We start from the raw sequence: 23585 nt of genomic DNA on the forward strand, positions 1-23585 counted from the left end.
CCTTTGAGTTTAACAGAAAAGAAAGAAAATTCTTTAAATGCCAAATTTTTATAAACAAAATACTAACAAACCATCAAGCAAAAGAATCCATAGCCAGCAGACCACAGGTTGAAACCTCTGGGCTAATTTGTAATATCTATGTTTTAAAAAGAAATTAACCCCTTATTAAAGAGGGGTGAGAGAACCTCCCCAATACTTCATCTCTTGGTAGAAATGTTTTCTCTTGTTGGTGTTGTTTTCTCCTGTATTGTATGTAATGTCTGTAGTTTCAATACTCTTGCTTTATGTGGTTTGATATTGTAAAATTGTATTTATTGTATTCTGTTAAGACCACTCCCTGGGGTGTGAGGCACCTGAGTTATCAGTTATCCAAATGAACCTGGGGAAATGGGAAGAGCTAGTATTGTCAGTAGGGAAGAGCTTGATTCTTCAATGGGTTCAGCATTTCGCTTCCCTCAAAAATTAAGAGGTGAAGTAATGATCCCTTAAAAAACAGAAACTTAGTGAGAAGTACAATAGGGACAGGAATTTTGAAACAAGGAGAGGTGGCTACTGGAAAAAACTGATGAAGTGCAGAATATCCCAGGATGATGGCAGAAGCTACAAGGCTACCTTAAGACTGGGCCCAGATAGTGGTTTGGAATAAGAGTAGGTACAGCTAGCTTCATTACTGACTGGTGGATGTACTTTACACAAATATAACTAGAGGGAAGAAGACCAGGAGAGAAAGTGAAGCTGAAAGACAATGGACCTAGAGGAACCTCAGAAAGGGATAAAGGAGGTAATTAAAGGTTAAAGTCAGACAGCCTTAATGCTTGAAGGAGAAATATTGCAAACCAGATAAGAAAGTGCCTTCCTACCCAGGGGGTTATTGATCCAGGGTGGCTGCAGAAGAGAAGTGCAGGTCCATCCAGGGCTAGAGGGAACAACCTGGGATTCAGACCCAGCAACGGTGCCAACTTGAATCTACCTCGTGCTAGAGTGAGTAGCCTGGTCTATCATCCAACACAGATAAGATTGGGCAGAGGCTCCCAGAACCGACATCTGAAAAGGGAGGTGGGAGAGGGGCTAAGAGAAGGCAGGTTAAGCCCCAAATGTAACTGAACGATGACCAGGGATAACTATTTACTAATACTTCTACGATTTCTTGTAATTCTGTAACTTCCCCAATATTTGTTAATTTTGTTAACTTCAATCTGTTTTTTCCTGTACTAGTAGTAAAAATTGTTTTTTCCTGTACTAGTAGTAAAAATTGTTTTTTCCTGTACTAGTAATAAAAATTGTTCAAAATATAAATGTGATGTGTGTGCTTATTTCTGTGAAAACTGGATAACAGTTGTGAATACTTCTGCAGTGAATATGGGAAGAGAACTCAGGTAGGAAAATGGGGAAAAGAAATCAAGTACCACAAATACTTGACTTTCACAAGAGATAGGTCAAAAGACCTCAAATCCCCAAATTTGTAAATGCCATTGGCACCAGCAGGTGGCTCTCCTTCAAGGGCCTCCCCCAACCCCCTCAAAGACTGGATAATGAGTCAAGTAGAGAATTACAACATCTTTCTCAGATGTGGATACACAAATGTTGGCTAAGCCACTCAGGCCAAGACATGCTCTCACGTGCCACCCTTGTTCTATAAGACCCACAAAACTGCTATGTTTTAAAATGCCATGGATCTACTAAATTAAAAGTCCTTAGGATGCCCTGGAAAGAAACATCAGGGAGAAGTAGGCCCTAATCTTTCACAAGAGACGTCAGGTATATGAACCCTCACTAGTGTTTACACTGTTCCAACAGAAAGCCTAAGTTTCTTTATGTGCTACCACTGTATACGTCGTTTCTTTTTTAAGATTAAATGTCCAGCAAATTATACTCAGACTTAATTATAACATTAGTATTTCTATGGCAGTAACTAATTTTATCAATATAAATATACCATCACTATCTTCTTGAACCCTGAACATTTGTCCAGATTTTTAACAGCTCAAGTAGTAATGCATTCTTAATCAGACAAGTATTTCTTTCCTTCTGTGGGTTAGTACCTGCTGTAGAGTCATCATCAGGCAAACGAACAAGAGTGTAACATATTCCTGGTTGATTATAAGTGAGGTTGGGGGCTGGGATACAACACAGCACTTCATAGGAATCTGATGGTTCCACCTGCACTGTCACTTTTTCCAGTAGCTGGTCATTGAGAGTATTGGTACAATCAAACTGAAAAGTTAGCAAATAGAAAAGTTATGAAAGATAAGAACTGTTTTCAAGCAAGTTGTTCCTTCCCACCCACAACCCACAACTCAGTTCTGGAACCCACTATTCCTTCTCTCTCTGAACAGCACTGTACGTCTTCTCCTAAGATTTTTCTTTAGGCAACAGGGACAGCCTTATTCTTGAGGTCTTTTTGTTTATATTATTCATCAGTGTTTTCTCTTTCCTGAGACTGAGTTCTACCAAACAGGCTGATAGAAGTCAGATAGCTGTCTGAGAACCAAATTTGAAATCCAAGTTCTTGGAACAACTCACTTAATTTACTCTGATGTTAAACGATGGTTATTTTTTATAGGTTATACTTTATGGTGTCCAACTTTTTCAGACATTTTGGTTTTATGTCCTAAGTTTTAACCATCAAAAGCTACCTATCATATGAAGGCATCTTTACAGTTACAGAGCTAGGAAAGAAAACCAGAAATGCTATCAACTTTCTTCTCTATAAAAGGAACTAGAATCATAGACTAAAGGGGAATTAATACTTGTCTCCAAGCAGACCAAGCCCCTACAGGAGCCAGTTACGGCATTTATCTCACCTGGAACACAATGTGATTGGTAAACATGTGCTTGATACAACGAACAAAATATTCTGTCTCTGCTTCTGTAAGCTGAACAGGCTCAGAAGACTTGAACAAGGGTCCTAGATTCATAAACTCAGGAATAGCAGCCAATTGTTCTATCAAAAAAAAGAAAGATAAGAAGACAGGAAAAGATATTATTCTACATGCCTAAAATATTTTGTTTCCATAGCCTTACTAATAATAGTTGAATACTCAACTAATATGTCCCCAAGCTTTAGTGAAATAATCTTTTAAATAAGAGAATTACTAAAAGTAAAAAAAAAGAAACTAAATTTCTAATTTTGTAGAATGAGAGTTCCCTATTAACCAAGATACAGAGGAAGAACAACATTCCCAGTCAGTAAGTTAGCAGCTGGAAAGCCCATGGACTCCAGGTAGCCCCAGCAACTGTAACCCACAACAATAAACATTCAGGCGTACGAAGACTTCCCCCATCAAGAATCACACTGAATAAAAGTGGAGGATTTCATTATATTTACACAATGCCCTAGGGTGCAAGACTATCACTTCTACACATCAAATCATCATACCTTGGAAAATGTCTTGCCTGGAAGGTGCCAACTTCTCTGGCTTAGTAGCCACAAGGGTGATTTCTACAAAGACAGATATGAGCAATCAATGGAGCTTCCCTCCTACTATCAAGCCAACAATGCAGACAGACAGAGATGAGGCAGAAACTTGCAGCAGATGTACACAGAGCTATTGCTAAATCATACCCGTAGGTTCTCTGTCTCCTTTTTTGGAGGGAGGCTCAAATTATAATGTATTTAGTGAACATATTTTGTGAAATAATAAAGTAAGCCCTAAAAAATAAAAAATTTGCTTTAGACGGACCAGGAGATATATATATATATAAATACTACTGTTAAAAGGAGGAACAATTTATAAAACAAAATCTTATGATTCAAGTAGGAAAAATTACTTGTATAGTACCAACAGGAAAACTGAAAATGTTGCAAGTTGAGCATGAGATCTTTCATGCTCAGTTCTAACCACTTAAACACTTTGTTCCTTTTTGTTTGTTTGTTTTAAAGTTACATATTTTTTTATGATCTTGTCCCATACATTCTTTCAAGACAAACCTCCGATATAGCAAAATTAAGAAATTACCAACTTCAGAAAATAAAAATAGGAGAGAGAACAATGACTGCTCTGAGACACACAGTGACAACTAACTTCAAAGAATATAACACTTAGTATTAAAAAAAAAAAAAGCTTCAATCTGAGTCATGTTTCATATTCTTGCTTTTGTGTGAAAACCAGGAAATTTTTTAAAAACCTAATAAAATATCATCCATCTTAGTTGTATAAGATATAGAATAAGGAGTGAAAATTAAACAAACGAAGTATTAGAGACAATATGCTAAGAGCATATTTTACTGGTATAAAACTACCTATATACAAAGAAAAACTAACAGAGTTAAGTATTCCCATTACCTGCTTTCTGTTCAAAGACAGGAGCCATGGCAAGAGGAACAGATTTCATGTCAAAGGGTTTTTCTGAAGGCTCCAGCGTGTACTGGTGTAAGGCTTTTTCCATCCCTGGTATGGAGACTGTTAGACCTATGAAACAGAGAAATCTCAGCATTATAACTTCTCGCCAATCCTGGGATGTACATAGGCCCAGATCTGTAATATTTATCTCAGCTTTCTGAAGGAAGACAAAAATATAACCACAGACTCTATGACCTAAATAATTAAAAATGAAGGCTATTATATAAAACTGCCTTATAATTTCATCCAAGGAAGCATGGAGCAGAGCATAAAAATTTTCAACAAAATAGAAGTACCTTCCAGAAAAGACAGCAACTTAGCTATGTGGGCTCAATGACAGCAAAAGAAAAGAGAAAAAAGGTAAACCCATCCAAGAGGGAGCTCAAGGAGAACCAGAAACAAGCAATATTCTTTGGGCCCTTACATACTTCAGGTTTCCCTAGAAATGGAAGTGCAATGGAAGACAAAAACCAAGCATTTTGCCTAGTGAAGTCAGCTCATATGTAAATCTTCATGAAATATGCTTCCAAGACACCATTTGGGAGAAAAGTCTATCTGTCTCCATTCTTGGCTCTCACTGACCATTGAAGATATACGTAGCATTCAGTGCCATCTGCCTCTGCTGTAGCACATTCAGATAGAAGGTCGCTCTGTCCCGTACCTCATCATCAGTATCCATCATACACCTGTCCAGGGATAGAGAATAGGCATGTCACAGCACCCTAAAGATTTCCAATAGCTTTACCACCACACCTAAAGGACACAATTCAGGCCATCTGATAGTACCTTTATAAAAGAGCTCAACAATAGCCAACAGTGGATCCTGAAATCTCCACAAATCTTAGGTACTGTTCTGAATTGGTGAAGAAATAGTGTCATTATGGATCAAAAGCACTATATAAGTAGGCATTAAAATAATCAGGAAAAACGTAATAACACAAGATAGCAGTTTGGAGTCTACTCTTGGATCTGCAACCACAGGACCCTGGTAAAGACTCAGACTTTTTTATAATTAAGAAATGGGAATATGATGCTTTCCAAAGATACTAAAAAGCATTCAGAATCCAGGCATTGTTACTACTCAAACGGCAATTTGTTTTATTTAAACCAGCAAGCCTTTGGCTTGTAATTTTTCTGCTTCAATTCAAGATGTATTCATAGAGTGTTTGCTAAAGCAAGTCTTTTCATCATCCAGTAGGGAGTCATGGAGACCATGAAAAGCTGGTATTTTCAACTCTGCATAGTGAATCACTTTGAAGTTGGCCCCTATTATATGAATTGAGGTGCATGTATTTAAGTCACTTTCTCAAAATCATACAAGAGAAATTCAAAGTCAAATTTTACATGTACTTAGCACATGCAAAATTACTAGAAAGATAAGAAAAATGCCATTTGCCCCTGACTTACTCCATCAGCTCTACTCTTTGGCCCTGCAATGCATCTGATAAAGTACAAGGTGGATTTCTCTATTTAGTCATGCGGCATATATTTTTTAAAAAAAATTATTTTACTTACCTTTGTAAGAGTACAAGGATGCTTGGGAGAAGATTCTCATTCTGAGCCCCAAATTTAGCCAAAGCACTCACAGCAGCTATAATGAAGCATAAAATGAAACAACATAAAGGAAACTCTCACAGTTTCTGAGAAATTCTGGTTTCTCAGAGTTAAGCAATCAGTAATTATTCAAAAAAAATTAGAGCAGCTTCCCCACGTTCAGTGGGAGTAAACTCTCTTATTGTCTTAGTGCATTTCTTGATCTTATTCCTTTGATCTATTTAAGCATAAACAGAAATCTGCAGGCCCAAAAGAGCTCTGAATAGGAAAATCCTCCATGCACTGAGGGAAAAGAATCATATCTATTTCCTATATGAGCCGTCCTCCACTCCAACCACAACCACACTGACACAAGGTCTAATCTCAAACAGCCAACTCCAAGCATAAAAAGAAATTCTATTATTAAGATTCACTTCTTTGACAAAGATTTATTGCTTGCCTAACTTTTGTCAGGAATTGTGCTAGGTGCTGAGGGTAAAATGATAAAAGACATAGTTTCTGACCTCAAGGAGTTGTACTCTAGTGGAAAAGACAGGTAAGTAAAGAGATAATTACAACATAGCACAGTAGGTCCCTGATAGAAACTATAGCCAGGATGCTATGTGAGTACAGAGAAAGAACTTAAATCAGTACTGGAGTGGACACAGCCGAGTCAGGCCACAGCACAGGACCTCTGTGGGACGGGAGGAGGAGACAAGTGAGAGACTAGAGATAAGCAAAAACAGGTTGTGGTTTAACCTCAAACTTATTATTAACAGATGTTAAATACAGGATAAATTTGTGTATTTGTAGCAGAGTAAGCAACACCAAATTTGTAAGCAGATTTTGTAGGCAAAGGCCATTTCTGTGGCAGAGTATGGTGAACAGACAGGACCTGTGTGAGACTCACACTACCAGCAGTCAGACTAGCTGGGCATCTGAATTGGACGAGAGCCTAAAGCAGCAGCCACATAAACAGAGGAAAAAGAGAATGAAGAAATATTAAGGAGACAGAATCGACAGAACTTTGCCACAGAACACATGGGGGTTGTAAAGCAGTGGAGTGAGTTTCCATCTTCGCAACTGAGTAGATGATAAAGGTGAGGATTTCAGTTTATGTTAGTCTGAACTTCCAGCTGAATTTGAAGTGCCTTAGATAACTGGACATACAACTTCAGGAGACAGACATGACTGCAGTGTCACAGGGTATCAGCAGAGCTCTGAAATGATCTCCAGGAAAAATGTGTATGTTGAGAAGACAAACCCCTACAGAAAACTAATACTTTAAGGAATGGAAGAGAGGCTCTCTAAATAAGACCGAGGAGTGATGGAAAGCTGCGGGCTATTGTGGAAATCAAGGGAAGAGAGACTCAGGAAGCATTTAGTCAACAGCACATCAGACTGACTGAGAGGGGAACAAAGAACACTAAATAGCTTCAGAAGATTTTTAAGGGAGAGAGCTAGATTATAGTGAGTTGAAGAGAAAATGGAAAATACGTTCATGGTGGCAGCTAGTAATGGTGACTTCAAGTTTATCTGACAGGGAAGTATACAGTTAGCAGCTTGTAAGAGACAACGGATCAAAGGAGGTTTTATATTTTTAACTGGAGGGACAGGGACCTGTTCATATGCTAAGGGGAAGGAAGGATTAGAGAGGAGGAAGCATAAAATTCCTAAGACCTCTTTAAAAAGTCACCTTAAAAATATATAGACACACAAATTCCACATACATTCAGACTACGACTCTGAAAAAATAGATGCCATCATAGTATTCCTATCTACTGACAGTCAAGGGTTGTCTCTAATATAAGGCAGAAATCAGGATGCAAACTGGAGTCCAGAGAAAGAGCTGCATATCTGGGGCCTAGGTATGCTCCAAGATCCCACCATCAAATAGACCTTGCAACTTCATTTTCCAATGTCATTACCACCCCCTTGAGTTAAGCATTTTAAAAGATCAGCAGTTATATCATTATTAGTGTTCCAGAGACTCACCAGCTCTGACGGCCTCGTTCTCCAGTACGACCCTATTAAAAATAAAGCGGATGTACTTGGAGGGGACAGGCGTTCTGGGGCCCTCTTTGCCCAACAAGTGTAGAATCTTAGTAGCCAGAACAGTGTGCTCACAGTCCTCAATGAATTCACAAAGGTGGGCTAGCCCTGCTTCTTTACTCTCGGGGTTCTCTTCCACAATGCTGATTATGCAGTCCACAATGGCCCGCTTATATTCAAAGCCTCCCTGGCAAAAGAGAAAACTGCCATTCACTCTGAGGACGCTTTCCGGAGAAATGCTTATACTCCAAGACTCATGCGTATAACATTCAAATTTCATTTCCCTTCCCCTATGAAAGAAACAAAAGTCTTTTTCTCCAAGTGGGAAAGCCAAAGCAATAACATGTTTAGTAATGATGAGACAACAACTAGAATCCAGTGTACCATTTGAGAGGCATGCTGAGATGGTAAAGAAAGCTGCTTTAAATACTATGGTATTTAACGGGAATCATAAGAATTTAAGATAGCAACTTCCTATGATTAAAACATAATCTACCTACATCATCTCGGAGCATGTTGGAGAGGAAGGTCATCATGACGCTGTGCTTTCGAGGGTACTTCTGACAAAGGGCACTAATCGCCTGCACAACCACCACCTAGAGAAAACAAACAGAAAGGACATTCACCTTTATAGTGACCGTACAACCACCACCTATAGAAAAACAAATACAGAAATCTTTATGACTTTAGCTACTAGCATACTTTCTCCCTTATTTACCGCAAGCTAAGAGGGTACTGTAGTTACCTAAAATGACAATGATGGTTCTTCATGAAAGATAAGCAAGAAGACCTCAAAGGAAAATAAAGAGCAATGTAAAAATACAGTTCATTTAAGAGACCCCATCCCTGTGCTCCAAGCAAATGAGCACATAAAAATTTTAAAGTGAACAGTAAAGATAAAAAGCTTAAACAGACTTATTTCCATAGAAGAAATAGAGAAAGTTACCAAGGAACTACTTCACAAAAGGATTCTAGGAGAATTTTACCACAACTTCAAAGACCAGTGTCAAGAAGTGAGAAGGGTGTGAGCTTTACCCTACTTGCAAGCTGACAAGTTAGCCTGCCCCAATTTCATGGATGCTGGCAGAAAAGACAAGACTCCTGGATCAGAGATGAAAGACAATTACAGCAATAGCAGTGGCTAGAGTATCAGCATTTTAGGGCCAGTTTCCTGAGCCCTAGTTCCCACAGGGCAATGCAAAAAGGGCCAGAAAGTACGTGTACCCACAGTAGGATGAATTATAGGAGCGGAACCCTGAGGCAAGGAACTTGAATATTTTATAGCAGGCAATAAGCACGCCAGTCCCTTGTTCTGAAGGGAAACATTATCCTTATTACACAGACAGTGTGCATGTTTGCTTTTTGCTCCCTGGGGACTACTAGCTATATCTTCCAGGGCTGTATGGAAACCCATCCTTTACTTTTGGAGAGAGATCTTCTAAGCCTGCAAAATACCTGGAAAATACAGAGCATGGAAAATGAAGGAAAACATCCACAGTCTTTTTATGAAGCAATGTACCTAAACCTAATACAGATGGGATACATGCAAAAGGAAAAATTATAGCTGGAAATCATTTATGAATATTGATGCAAAAATTCTAAGTGATATATTAGCTAACAGACTCCAACACTACTGTAAGAAAATAATACATCATGATGAAATGGGATTTATACCAAGAATGTAAGAATGGTTCAACATTAGAAAATTGATAATATAATTCATCATACTAATGAGTCTATGGAGAAAAATCATATGATTATATCCATAGATGCTGAAAAGCTTTTTATAAAATCCAACACTCATTCGTAATAAAAATTCTTGAAAAAATAAAATAGGAATGGATGGATACTTCCACTATACACACACAGATACCTCGATTGATCCTAATGCCAGCATATTACTTAATAGGGAACCCCAAGAGTCATTCCCATTAAGGTCAGAAACAATATAAGGATGTCACTATCTCAACTATTATTTAACATCATTCTAGAGACATTAGCCAATGCAATTAGATGAGAAAATAATTAGAGGAATAAGAATTGGAAAATAAAAGACAAAACTATATTTATACATGACATGATAGTATATCAGGAAACCCTAAAGAAGCAATGATAAAACTAACTCAATAAAATAATTCAGGGGGCCAGCCCAGTGGCATAGTGGTTAAGTTCACATGCTCCACTTTGACGGCCCAGGGTTCACAGGTTTGGATCCTGGGTGTGGACCTAGCACCACTCATCACGCCATGCTGTGGCAGCCTCCCACATACAAAATAGAGGAAGACTGCCACAGATGTTAGCTCAGCAACAATCTTCCTCAAGCAAAAAGAGGAAGATTGGCAATAGATGTTAGCTCAGGGCCAATCCTCCTCACCAAAAAATAAATAAATTAATTAATTAATTAATTAATTAATTCAGCAAGGTAGCAGGATAAAGAATATGCAAAAAATACTATTCATATACATGAATAATAACTAGTAAGAAGATATAATGGGTAAAAAGGTATTTATAATAGCAACAACAAAAAAGATAAAATACTTAGGAAAAGCATTGAAAAAACATTCAAAGCTGAAAATACCATAAAATATTCTTGAAGGCACAAAAGTAGACTTGAACAAATTAAAAGACATCCTTCGTTCTTGGTTAGGACATCTCAACATCATCAAGATATCTGTTCTCCCTTAAGTTAATTTATAAATTTAACATGATCCAAATAAAAGATGCCAATGAGATTTTTTAGGAAGCTAGACAAGTTAATACTAAGTTCATAAGGAAAAATAAACACGTAAGAATAGCTAGGGGAAACAATGAAAATAAAGAGCTAAGAGAGGGGACTAATGGATACTAATACATCTGACAAAGCTTCTATATTTAAAATAGTGTGTGGTACTGATGTATGACTAGATAAAGAGCACAAGAGAACAGAATAGAAAGCCCAGAAATAGACCCGAGTACATATGGCACTTTGGTACATGATAAAGATGATATCTCAAATCACTGGGGCAAAGACAGTCTTTTAAATAAAAATTTGGGGGGGGTGGGCAACTGGATAGTCATTGGAAAAGGATAATATTGGAACCTTTTCTCATACCATATATAATAATAAAATCCAAAGGATCAGAGATCTAAATATAAAACATGAAACTGTACACATATTAGAAGAAAACTTTGGTGAATTCTTTTTTTTTTAAAGATTTTATTTTTCCTTTTTCTCCTCAAATCCCCCCAGTACATAGTTGTGTATTTTAGTTGTGGGTCCTTCTAGTTGTGGCATGTGGGATGCTGCCTCAGCATGGCTTGATAAATGGTGCTATGTCCGCGCCCAGGATTTGAACCTGCGAACCCTGGGCTGCCAAAGCAGAGTGCATGAACTTAACCACGAGGCCACGAGGCCAGCCCAAGGTGAATTCTTATTCACTCATTCAGATTCTATTATCTGATGGGAAAGGCTTTCTAACTGTTACTCAAAAGTCAAATGCAATAAAAAAAAAAGATTGACAAATTTAACTACATAAAAATAAAAAGCCTTTGCATGACAAAAGATGACATAAGAAAAGTCAAATGATAAACTGGGAAAAATATCATTCCATATTTCACAGATAAAGAACTAATATCCTTAATATACAAAAATCTTTAAATAATTGAGGAAATGAAAGACCAAAAATCCTATAGAAAATTGGAAAAGGACATGAGCAGACAACATTCAAAAAAAGATATTAAATGATCCTTAAAAATATGAAAAGATGTTTAACTTCCCTCATAATAAGAGAAATTCAAATTAAAACTACATAGAGATACTCTTTCTCACCCATCAGACTGGCAAAACTTCTAAATACCATACACTCTATTGGTGAGGCTACAGGAAAACTGGCACTCTTATACATTGCTGATAGAATTTAGCATTCTCTACAAAACTACATATTCATTTATGCTTCAATCTAGCATATGGTCTTCCAAGAATTTACCCTGAGGATACACCTGCAACATTTCAAAAAAACATAAGCACAAGGTTGTCCACTGCAGCATTATCTGTAGTTGCAAAATATTGCAAACTATCTAAATGCCCAAGCATAGGAGATTTGTTCAATAAACTATACTACAAAAAGACCTTCATAACCTCCCAAGGTTCCCTAAGGATTCAGAACGTCTGCTTGTATATACAGGCTAAGTTTGTTTTTTAAAAGTTTAAGTAGAGAGTAAATAGGGTTGGTCAGTTATACATCTTGACTGATAATTAAGTAAGCATGAAAAAGTAAAATCTTTCTGCTTTAATTCTTCCAACAGAAATTTATTCTTCTTTTGATTATCTCTAACACATTCTCATTAGTTCTATTCAGCATTGTACTTGAAGTCCTAGTCATTTTAATAAGGCAAGAAAAAGAAAGGAAAGGCATTTGGACTGGAAATGAAGAGGTAAAAGTGTCTCTATTCACAGATGACATGATTATACAGACAATCCTAAGGAATGTATATAACAACTACTAGAACTAATAAGAGTACTCAGCAAGGTCACAGGATACCACGTTACGGGAAAGTGAAAAAAAGTATTTTTTATATTCTAGCAGCAAACAATGAAATAGAAATTTTAATAAAATAGAATCAAAAAGCATAAAATATTTAGAAACAAATTTAGCAAAAGATATTGCAAGACCTCTAGAGTAAATGCTATAAAACACTGAAGACCTAAATAAAGGAAGAGTTATACCATATTCATGAACTGGAAGAATTAATATTGTTAAGATGTCCATTCTCCCTAAATTGATTTATAGATTCAACATAATCCCAATCATAATCCTAGTGGGTTTTGTTTTACAGAAATTGATAAGCTGGTTCTAAATTTTATATGGAAATGCAAAGGAATTTGAATATGAAAAAAGAAGGACAATGTTGGAAAACCACACTACTTGACATTTAAGGGGCACTATAAAAGCTACATTAATCTACACAATGTGGTACTGGCATAGGTTTGACAAAACAGATCAACAGACCGACAATTACATGGTTATCTGCTTTTCAGACAAAGATGTCAAAGCACTCCAAGGGGAAGGGGAAGTCTTTTCAACTAATCACTCTGGAATAACTGGATATCAGTATGGGAAAAAAACTGAACTTACCACACACAATACACAAATATTAATTCAAGTTGGATCACAGAACAAAATGTAAAAGCTAAAACCATAAAAGATTTAGAATTAAACATAAGAAAACATGTTTATAACTTGGAAGTAGACAAAGGTTTCTTAGGACACAGAAGGCAATAACTGTGAAAGGAAAAAATGGATAAATTAGACTTCCTAAAAATTAAAAATTTCTGCTCCTCAAAAGACACTGTTAAGAAAAGAAAGGGGCAAGCCAGAGACTGGAAGAAACCCAGTTTAAACATGGTCATATTTAAACTCTTACCTTGAACTCATCTGAGATTTCAGACACAAAAGAAGAGATCTGCTTCATGAGCCTGTCCACGCTGCTCTCGCTTCCTGTCTTGAGGAGCGTGGTGATGGCCAGGGTGGCAATGCTTCTGTTCGAGTCTGTGATCAAGTTCTCCAGGTCCAGATTGCAGGCAGTGACAGCAGAGGGGTGCTTCATTGCCACCTTGTGGAAGGGCAAGAAAAAAATTAAGCAAATTGCTATTGATAAAGGCTAGAACTTTAACAAAACAACAGAAGAGAAAAATAAATTTTAATTAAGGTAAGTGGCTTTTTTAAATCTAAATTGAACAATATAGGTTAAAAGTAATTGTTTCAAGAAGAGTACTTCCAACTGATAAGGTATGACAAATCATTTTATAAATGATTAACTGCCATAGTTATAGTATAGCAGAGCACTTTCTCTTCCTCGGTTTCTATACTCGTATGACAATATTATAGTCTGTCTTATATTATAGTTGGCCTGTTTTCCCTTATAGCACATGTGTAGATGGAGACCTACTCTACTAGATGTTAGGATCTCTGAGAATAGACCTAGCATGGTAAACACTGCTCAACAAAGACTGTTAATAGCTTATCACTTAGAAAACACTTCTGTATTTAAGCACGCAAACTTCAGCTAAACTGGATTGCTCATTATCTCTAAAATATGTCTGTCATGCTCCTGCTCCTTCACTTTTGTCAACAGTGTTCACTTCTCTGCCTATCCCAACATTATCCACAAGTAAAAAAATTTGAAAATTCAGCAAAGTATTAGCATCAAAGTTCATTTAACAGCAAAACATGATTCAAACTGATGTAAAACTATTTAAGTCTTAATTTCTCCCACTTAAAGGATATCACATGTATAGTGTAGAATTATTAATGTCTAGCAGTGGGGTGCTGCTCCAGACCTACTGGGGTTAATATATAATATAAAAGATAGCACCATATTACCTTTCTAAAATTCACAGAAACTGAATTCTGAATACATCTGGCCTCAAGAATACAGACAAAGGAATGTGCACCCACATCAACTCTAAAACACAGCTCAAATTGTTGTTCTAGAAAGGCTTCTTCCATGGCTGCTCTAAACTTCTCTCTCCTCCAATTGTTCATACAATTAATTTATAATCGATTATGTACTGACATATGTCTTCTACTACATTACACTTTTATTTAAAATTTTTATGGTTATTTAATGTATTCTGGTTTCTATATTGTATCCTCTAGACATATGCTGTCCAATACAACAGGCAATAGCCACATGTGACTACTAAGCATCTGAAACTGTGGCTAGTCCAGATGAGATATGCTGTGAATATATACACTGGATGTCAAAGACTTTATATGAAAAAATAGAAGGCAAAATATATCCTTAATAATTTTATACAGATTACATGTGGATATGATATTTATATATATATTAAGGTAAATAAAATAAATTACTTAAAATTAATTTCACCTTAAAAATGTTTTCAGTGTGGTTACTACAAAATTTAAAATTATATGTGACTCACATTGTGCTTCTATTGGACATCGCTGCTGGAGACCAGCACTGCCCAAGAGAATTTTCTGCTATGATAGGAATGTTCTATAGATGCACTGTCCAAGAAGGTAGTCACTAACCACATGTAGCTGTTGAGCACACGAAGTGTGACTAGAGTGACTGAGGAACTGAATTTTTAATTTTTTTAATTTAATTAATTTAAATGGAAATTATGGTTAATGGCCATCATACTGGACAGTGTAGCTCTTGACTATAAAGTCCTTAGCAGTCAGAAATGAATTATAATCTTTAGGTAAATAATAGTAGAAATGACCAGACCTAAGTCCACACATACAAGTGAGGTGCTGCAGAAGTGAAGCGCACAAATCACATCGACTAACCCTGGCGAGAAAGCCAAAGGCTTCACATTCAATGTTTCTCAATCAGACACTGATACAAGTCAATAGTTAGCAAAGGGACACCTACTTTGTTCAAGGTCCTCACAGCTGCATATCTCAAAGCTGGCTTAGGAGAGCTACAGAAAAGTTGAAGAACTAGGAAAGAAAAAAACCCAACACTGTGAATATAGTTCATTTCACTATATAGCATCTATGTGAAAATACAGTACATAAAGAATATTTAAAATATGCATGAGGAAATTAGATCCCAGCATCAAAAATTCACATGAAAAATGTATCATCAAAAAAAGAAAAAGCACTTTTTGTTGAGCTTTAAAAACTTTAAATACAGGAAACAAAGTTTGTTCTTTTCTCTAAAAAAATTAATACACCCATTTATAGTTGAATTTAAATGGTAAAAATATTTATAGTAATAAGAGCAAATGGGCTTTTTAAACATTAAGGACAACTTAAGGCATTAAAGTAACTTCTAAGTAAAAATTTTTTAATGTTCTATATGGGGAAATGGTAACTTCAGAAAAAGAAGTAAAGAACAACTAAAATAAATCATCTACATATCAGAATGTAAAGACTATATTTACAGAGCTAGGGGTCAAAAATCATCTTAATACCTATCCTACAGATCTGTGAAATTTAAAAATATAAAATATAAACAAGAGCCAGCTATCAAGTATACAACTAACCTGAAACAGCAGGTGCCAACTCCCTTGCAGTACAGTTAGGAAGATGGATGATTGCTGACGCAGCTTCATAAATAACCATTTCATGTTTATTTCGCAAGCAGCTCTCAATGAAATCAAAGAGTGGACTTTCATGGCTGCCAATAAATATACATAAGCCATCATTTAGATATCAACAAGGACAGAAGCGATACGCATGGTGGTTAAAAGCACAGATTGAGAAGCACTTGTGGAATTATGGATGAAGGACCTCTGAAAATCCACTCCTCGATAAAAGCAATGAGACTTTGCACTGTAAAACACTGTCAAATCAAGTTTTTCAGCACTCCAGAAATTAGCCAAAGGCTTACAACAATACTAGGAAGGGAACATTTATTCAAGAAAAACTCCTGAATCTTTGTAAGAACAGTAAGCTTTCTGGTGTTTTTAACGTGCTCTATTTCCATCCCCTTTTCCCAGTTTCATGGCAGCCTTGGACAACAGCAGCCTCAGAACCACAGTGACTGTGAAAGCCAGCAGCCTAGCAGCCATTGGAGGAGCAAGATGGGTTTGGAGCTCCCTCAAAAGCCCTGTCCCCAGACAACTGTCATTATTTGACCTGACTGGTGTTTCCTAGAAAAGCCCCATTCACGGAGCTAACCTTTAGTTCATCTGACCCAGAGCTCACTCAGTGAGGAAAGCCCTATCCTCAGGGAGTTTGTCCCAAAAACAATCAGTGGCAATTGTTTATCATTGCTGTTGCCAGAGGCAGCAATTCCAGTTGGGCCAAACAACAGGCTGGCCAAAAGCTTAAAAGGAAAATCTGAGGAATGAGATGTCCATAGGGAGCTTTGACAATTTCTGACACATTCCTGGGGATCTAGAAGACTATGTGCACATAGAAAGCTGTGCAAATGCCCAGGAAAGACCTGACAGAGCCCTAATCTCTCTATGCTTGACTTTCAGGTTCTACTCAAGTGGGAAGTGAAGACAAAGGCAGAGTCGCAAACACCAGAGTATGGAAGGCATACCCAACACTAAAGTGCCCATTGGAAAAAGAGCAGGAGACATGCATGTTCATTTAAAGCATTTAAGAAAATCTGTCAAATCATTATCTGATGACCCAGCTAACCAAGCAGAGACTTCAGTGCCTGCACGTGAAAAAGAATAAAGACTGTGGAATTAGCCCAAGAAAGTAACTAAACAAACAGCAACAATAACAAACTCTGAGGATGAGGAGGGGGACATCTGATTACCAGAGTTACCATATATATTATTTAAAATATCCACTTTTTGATAAAAAGTTAATGACACACACAAAGAAACAGTGAAATATGGCCCATATATAGGAGAAAAAAAGCAGTCAATAGGAATTATTCCTGAGGAAGCCCAGATGTTGGATTTACTAGGCAAAGATTTTAAGTCAACTAATAAAAATATGTTCAAAGAGCTAAAGGAAACCATGTCTACTGAATTAAAGGCATGACAATCATGCTTCACCAAAGAGAAAATATCAATAAAGAGAGAGAAATGAGATTTGTTGTTGTTGTTGTTTTTTAAGGAACTAAATAGAAATTCCGGATTTGGAAAGTGTAATAACTGAAATGAAAAATTCAAATCTGCAATTCAGCAGTGGACTTACACTGGCAATAGAAAGAAGCACTAAACTTGAAGTAGGTAAATTGAGCTAATTGAGCTTAGGAAAATAAAGAAAAAAGAATGAGGAAAAAATAACAGAGCCTTGGAGACCTGTGGAATATGACCAAGTGTGCCAGCATTTGCATAATAGGAGCCCCAGAAGGAAAGGAGAGGGGCAAAGGGGCAAAAGGAATATTTGAAGAAATAATGGCCAAAAACCTCCCAAATTTGATGAAAAATAAGCACTTGAGAAGCCCAACAGATGCCAAGTAGGATAAATATAAAAAGACTCACACAGATACACCATAGTCAAACTGCTAAAAGCATAAGACAAAGAGAAAATCCTGACAGCAGCAAGATGACAACTACTCACCACATTGTTCAGGGGTTCAGGGCACTAACAGGGTTAATGGCTGACTTTTTACCTGAAACAATGGAAGCAAAAGGGCAGTAGAATGCTATATTCAAAGTGTGGAAATAAAGACAAGAATTCTCTAACTGCAAAACTACCCTCCAAAAATGAAGGCTAAAAAAGGACATTCCCTGGGGGCTGGCCAGGTGGCATAGTGGGTAAGTTTGCACACTCTATTTCGGCGGCCCGGGGTTCACAGGTTCGGATCCTGGGTGTGGACCTACACACTGCTCATCAACCCATGCTGTGGCAGTGTCCCACATACAAAATAGAGGAAGACTGACACAGATGTTAGCTCAGGGCCAGTCTTCCTCAAGCTAAAAAGAGGAAGACTGGCAACAGATGTTAGCTCAGGGCCAATCTTTCTCACCAATATTAAAAAAAAGGGACATTCCCAGATAAATGATGACTTAGAGAATGTATTGCTAACAGACCTGATTTACAAAGAATGCTAAAGGAATTCCTTTAGACTGAAAGATTGATTCCAATCAGTGATGTGAATAATCAAGGAGAAACAAAGAACACTAGAAATGGTAAATACATGAGATGATATAAAAGATTCTATAGATAAGTTCTTTTCACTTCTCTTCTTAACTACTTTAAAGGACGTAAAATTGTATAAAGCAATAATCATAACACTACATTGTTGGATTGATAACACATGTACATGTAATATATGTGACAATAATACCAAAAGGAGCAGGGAGAGAATGAAACTATATTGGAGCAAAGATTCTATATTTTACTAAAATTAAGTTAGTATTCATCTGAAGTAGATTGTGGTAAATTAAAATGAATATTCTAATCTCTAGAGTAACAACTAGGAAAAAACTGAAAAAAAAAAGTAAATATATTGACAGAGACATTAAGGTGATACACTAAAAATACGTATTTAACACAAAAGAAGGCAGTCAAAGAGGAATAGAGGAACAAAAAGACAGGAGACATAACAAATAGCAAAATGGAAAAGATAAATCTAACTGTATCAATAATTATATTAAATATGAATGGTCTAAACTTCCTAAACAAAAGATAGAGATTGCCAGATAGGATCAAAAAGCAAGACCCCACCATAGACTATCTATAAGAGACACACATTAGATTCAAAGATACAAATAGGATGAAAGTAAAAAGATGGGAAAGATATGCCATGCAAACAGTAACCATAAGAGATCAGGAGTGGCTATATTAATATCAGACAAAATGGAATTTAAGAATATTACAAGAGACAAAAAGAAATTTCATAATGAGAAAGAGGGGAATACGTCAGGATCACTTAACAACGATAAACATATACACACTTAACAACAGAGTCTCAAAATACATGAAGCAAAACTTGACAAAACAAAAGGAGAAATAGATCATTTAACAGTAATAGTTGGAGATGTCTATACTCACCCAATAATTGATAGAAGAACTAGACAGAAGATCATCAAGGATATAGAAGACTTGAACAACATAATCACCCAACTCAACTTAGAAGATTTAACCCAATGACTATGAAATATGCATTATTTCCATGTGTATGTGGACAGTTATCAAGGATGGATTAAATGCCAGTCATGAAACAAGTCGCAACAGATTTAAAAGGATGGAAATCATCAAAGCATGTTTCCCAACCACAATTGAATTAAATTATAAATCAACAATGGAAAATAAATCAGGGAAATCCTCAAATATTTGGAAATTAAACAACATATTTCTAAGTAACCCATGGATCAAGAATAAATCAAATGAAAAATGAGAAAATATTTGAAAGCGAATGAAAATGAAAACACAGCAAATCAAAATTTATGAGATGCAGCTAAAGCAATGCTTGGAGGGAAATTTATAGATTTAAACACCTATACCAGAAAAGAAGAAAGGTCTCAAATCAATAACCTAAGCTTCCACAATTAAGAAATTAGAAAAAGCAGAGTGAACCAAGCCCACAGCAAGCAGAATAAGGAAACAAAGAGATCAGAGCAGCAATCAATGGACTAGAATACAGAAAAATAATAATAATAAATCAAGGAAACCCAAAGTTAGTTTTTGAAAAGATCGATAAAATTGACAAACCTTCAGCTAGACTAAGAAGAAAAGAGAAAAAAACACAAATTAACAAAATCAGGGATGAAGGAGAAGACAACACTGCTGACCCTAAAGAAATTAAAATGATTATAAGAGAACATCACAAACAATTTTTTGTTTGGTGTTAGTACCACTGCATCAATTCTAACTCCTAGTGACCCTGTGTACAGCACAGCAGAACCCTGCCTGGTCTTTTGCACCATCTTCTCACCTTCCAGCACTGTATCAGACAATTCTCTACTGCTGTTCATAGGATTTTCATGGCCAATTTTTTCAGAAGTGGTTGATCAGGTCCTTCTTCCTAATGTGTCTAGTCTGGAAGCTCCACTGAAACCCGTCCACCATGGGTGACCCTACTAGTTGAAATACCGGTGGCATAGCTTCCAGCATCACAGCAACATGCAGCTGCCACAGTATGACAATCGAATCTTGACCACTAGACCATCAGGGCTGGCTGTGAACAACTATACGCCAACTAATTAGATAACTTGGATTAATTTCTAGAAATACCAGACTACCAAAACTGACTCACAAAGAAATACGCAATCTAAACAGACCTATGAGTTAGTTATTTAAAATCTTCCCTCAAAAAAAAAGCGTAAGTCCTGCTGGCTTCATTGGTTAATGCTATCAAATATTTAAAGAAGTAATACCAATCCTTCATAAATTCTTTCAGAAAATAAATGAGGAGGGCACACTACTTCTCCCCCAATGCCGTGATGCCAGTATTACCCAGGTAACAAAGCCTGACAAATTACCACAGAAAAGCTACAGACTAATATCCCTCCTGACATAGACACAAAACTCCCTGACAAAATACCAGCAAACTGAGTCCAGCAATATAAAAAGAATTACACACCATAATCAAGTAGTATTTATCCCAGGAACGCAAAATTGGTTTAACAACAGAAAATCAATTCATGTTATATACCAAATTAATAATAAAAGGACAGAAACCAAATCATCATCTTAATAGATGCAGAAAAAGTAATTAACAAAATCTAATATCCATGCATGATAAATACTCTCAAAAAACTAGAGGTTGAAGGGAATGTCCTCAACCTGATAAAGGACAACTTCATAAAATTCACAGTTAACGTCAGGCTTAATGCTTTCCCCTTAAGATCACGGACAAGGCAAGGATGCCTGCTTTCACCACCTCTACTGTACATTGTACTAAAGGTTCAAGACAGTATAGTTAGGCAAAAAAAAGAAATTAAAGACATCCGGTTTGGAAAGGAAGAAGTAAAACTGTCTTTGTTTACAGATGACATGAGCCTGGACAAAGAAAATCCCAAGGAATACACACACATAAATGGAACTAATAAATGACCATAGCAAGGCTACAGGATACAAGATTAACATGCAAAATCAATTGTATCTCTATATATTGGCAATAATTAATCCAAAGCAAAATTAATAAAACAATCCCATTCATAATAGCATCAGAAAGAAAATAGAAATAAATTTAATAAAAGAAATGCAAGACTTTACACTGAAAACAACAAAACCCTGCTGAGAAATCTAAATAAATGGAGAAGTCTCTGTTCATGGACTGAAAGACTCAATACTGTCAAGATGGCAACTCTCCCAAATTGATTTATTCAAAATAGATCTCTTGTTCTATTCAATACAATCCCTATCAAAACGCGGGCAGAGTTGTTGTAGAAATTCAAAGCTGATCCTAAAATTTATATGAAAATGCAAAGGACCTAGAATAGTCGAAAACAATTCTCAAAAAACTAAATATATAAAGCAAACACTGACAGATCTGAAGAGAAAAATAGATGGCAATACAATAATAGTAGGAGACTTCAACACCCCACTTTGAATAACGGATAGAACATCCAGATAGAAGATCAGTAAGGAAAAAGTGGACTGAAACAACATTATAGACCAAATGGACCTAACAGACGTATACAGAACAGTCCAGCCAACAGCAGCAGAGCACACATTCTTCTCAACTGCACACACAATGTGATCTATTCTCCAGCATAGATCACATATTAGGTCACAAAATATATCTTAACAAATTTAAAAGGATTAAAATCATACCAAGTATCTTTTTTGACCACAATGGAGTGAAACTAGAAATCAACAACAGAAGGAAAACTGGAAAATTCACAAATATGTGGAAATTAACAGACTCTTGAACTACCAATAAGTCAAGGAATAAATCAAAAGGGAAATTAGAAAATATCTTGAGACAAAAACATGACATTGGGATGCAGTAAGTGCAGTATTAAGAGGGAAGTTTACAGTGAGAAACCAACTTTTTGAAACTCCATCTATGATAATGTACATACAAAATCAAAAAGAACTGCCAGAGAAATTCTGAGAATTAACAAGTGAGGGGCGAGCGTCATTTTGTCCAAAACTGATCTGCTGGCCACCCAGGAAAAAAGCTGGATTCCTATGGACCTCCATTACAACTGGACTCAGCCAAATGTGTAAGGCAATCAATTCTGGTCAAGCACAAAGCTTGGACTCAAGCTCCTTCCCATCATGCCAAGGGAGGGGCTGGTACTTCCCCAACCGTGAAGGCGGACATAGGGATTCCCACGACTAGTGTGTCGTATCATACAACTGCAAGCTTTGGATCCCAGCCCCTGATTATGCCAGGGAAAGGCTGCTTCTCCTCAAAATTTATGCTAAGTTGTCAAAATAGGTTCTAGTTTATCCAGTTGGTTGGCATATAATTGTTCGTAGTAGTCTCTTATGATCTTTTTTATTTCTGTGGCATCAGATATAATGCCTGCCACACTACATTACTTCTGCCACCCATCCCTGATCACAACAGTGAGTGGTTGATGCTTCTGTACTTAATGCAGTTTAAAAGCCTCAAAGCCCAAGGGTTATAATTCCTCTCTCATGATGTAAAAACTGCCCTGATAGACCTCTGTACACTGACCTAGAATGAATGGGCAATGGGGGGCCAATAATGGCTAATAAACATAGGAAAAGGTTCTCAAACTTATTAGTAATCAAGGAATTACAAATTAAAACCACAATGATTTGACAAGGATGGCAAGACAATTCAATGAAGAAAGAATAATCTTTCACCAAATGGTGCTGAGACAATAGCAAACTCACATTGCAACTGGATATCCACAGGCAAAAGAATGAAATGGGACCCCTACCTCACACCATTAAAAAATCTATCTCAAAACGTATCAAGGACCTAAAGGTAAAAGATGAAACTATAAAACTCTTAGAGGAAGAAAGCACAGGTGTAAATCCTTGTGACCCTGGATTAGACGATGGTTTCCTAGGTATAATACCAAAAGCACAAGCAATCAAAGAAAAAAACAGACAAACTGGACTTCATAAAAATTTAAAACTTCAATACTTCAAAGGACACTATAAAGAAAATGAGAAGACAACCCACCTAATAGGAAATATTTGCAAATTATCTATCTAATAAAATCTAGTATCCAAAATATACTTAACTACTACAATTCAACAATAAAAGACAACTCGATTTTTTAAATGAGCAAAGGATTTGAATAGACCTTTCTCCAAAGAAGACATACAAATGCCCAATGAGCACATGAGAAGATGTACG

At 36.5% G+C, this 23585-nt stretch overlaps 1 protein-coding gene across 1 annotated transcript in view; it reads right to left on the reverse strand.

Annotated features, from left to right (window-relative positions):
* The window catches only part of COPG2 (COPI coat complex subunit gamma 2), a 302894-nt gene that overhangs the window by 219684 nt on the left and 59625 nt on the right, over nt 1–23585 (reverse strand). The window contains exons 10-20 of the mRNA XM_023639688.2: nt 15925–16058; nt 15309–15376; nt 13332–13520; nt 8429–8524; nt 7872–8115; nt 5859–5934; nt 4926–5029; nt 4287–4412; nt 3380–3442; nt 2805–2944; nt 2043–2214 (exon numbers count right to left, since the gene is read on the reverse strand). Of these exons, the coding sequence (XP_023495456.2) occupies nt 2043–2214; nt 2805–2944; nt 3380–3442; nt 4287–4412; nt 4926–5029; nt 5859–5934; nt 7872–8115; nt 8429–8524; nt 13332–13520; nt 15309–15376; nt 15925–16058 (1412 nt within the window). The remainder of the gene's footprint in view (nt 1–2042; nt 2215–2804; nt 2945–3379; nt 3443–4286; nt 4413–4925; nt 5030–5858; nt 5935–7871; nt 8116–8428; nt 8525–13331; nt 13521–15308; nt 15377–15924; nt 16059–23585) is intronic.

Source organism: Equus caballus, chromosome 4 (genome assembly GCF_041296265.1).
Source record: "Equus caballus isolate H_3958 breed thoroughbred chromosome 4, TB-T2T, whole genome shotgun sequence".
NCBI classification, from domain to species: domain Eukaryota; kingdom Metazoa; phylum Chordata; class Mammalia; order Perissodactyla; family Equidae; genus Equus; species Equus caballus.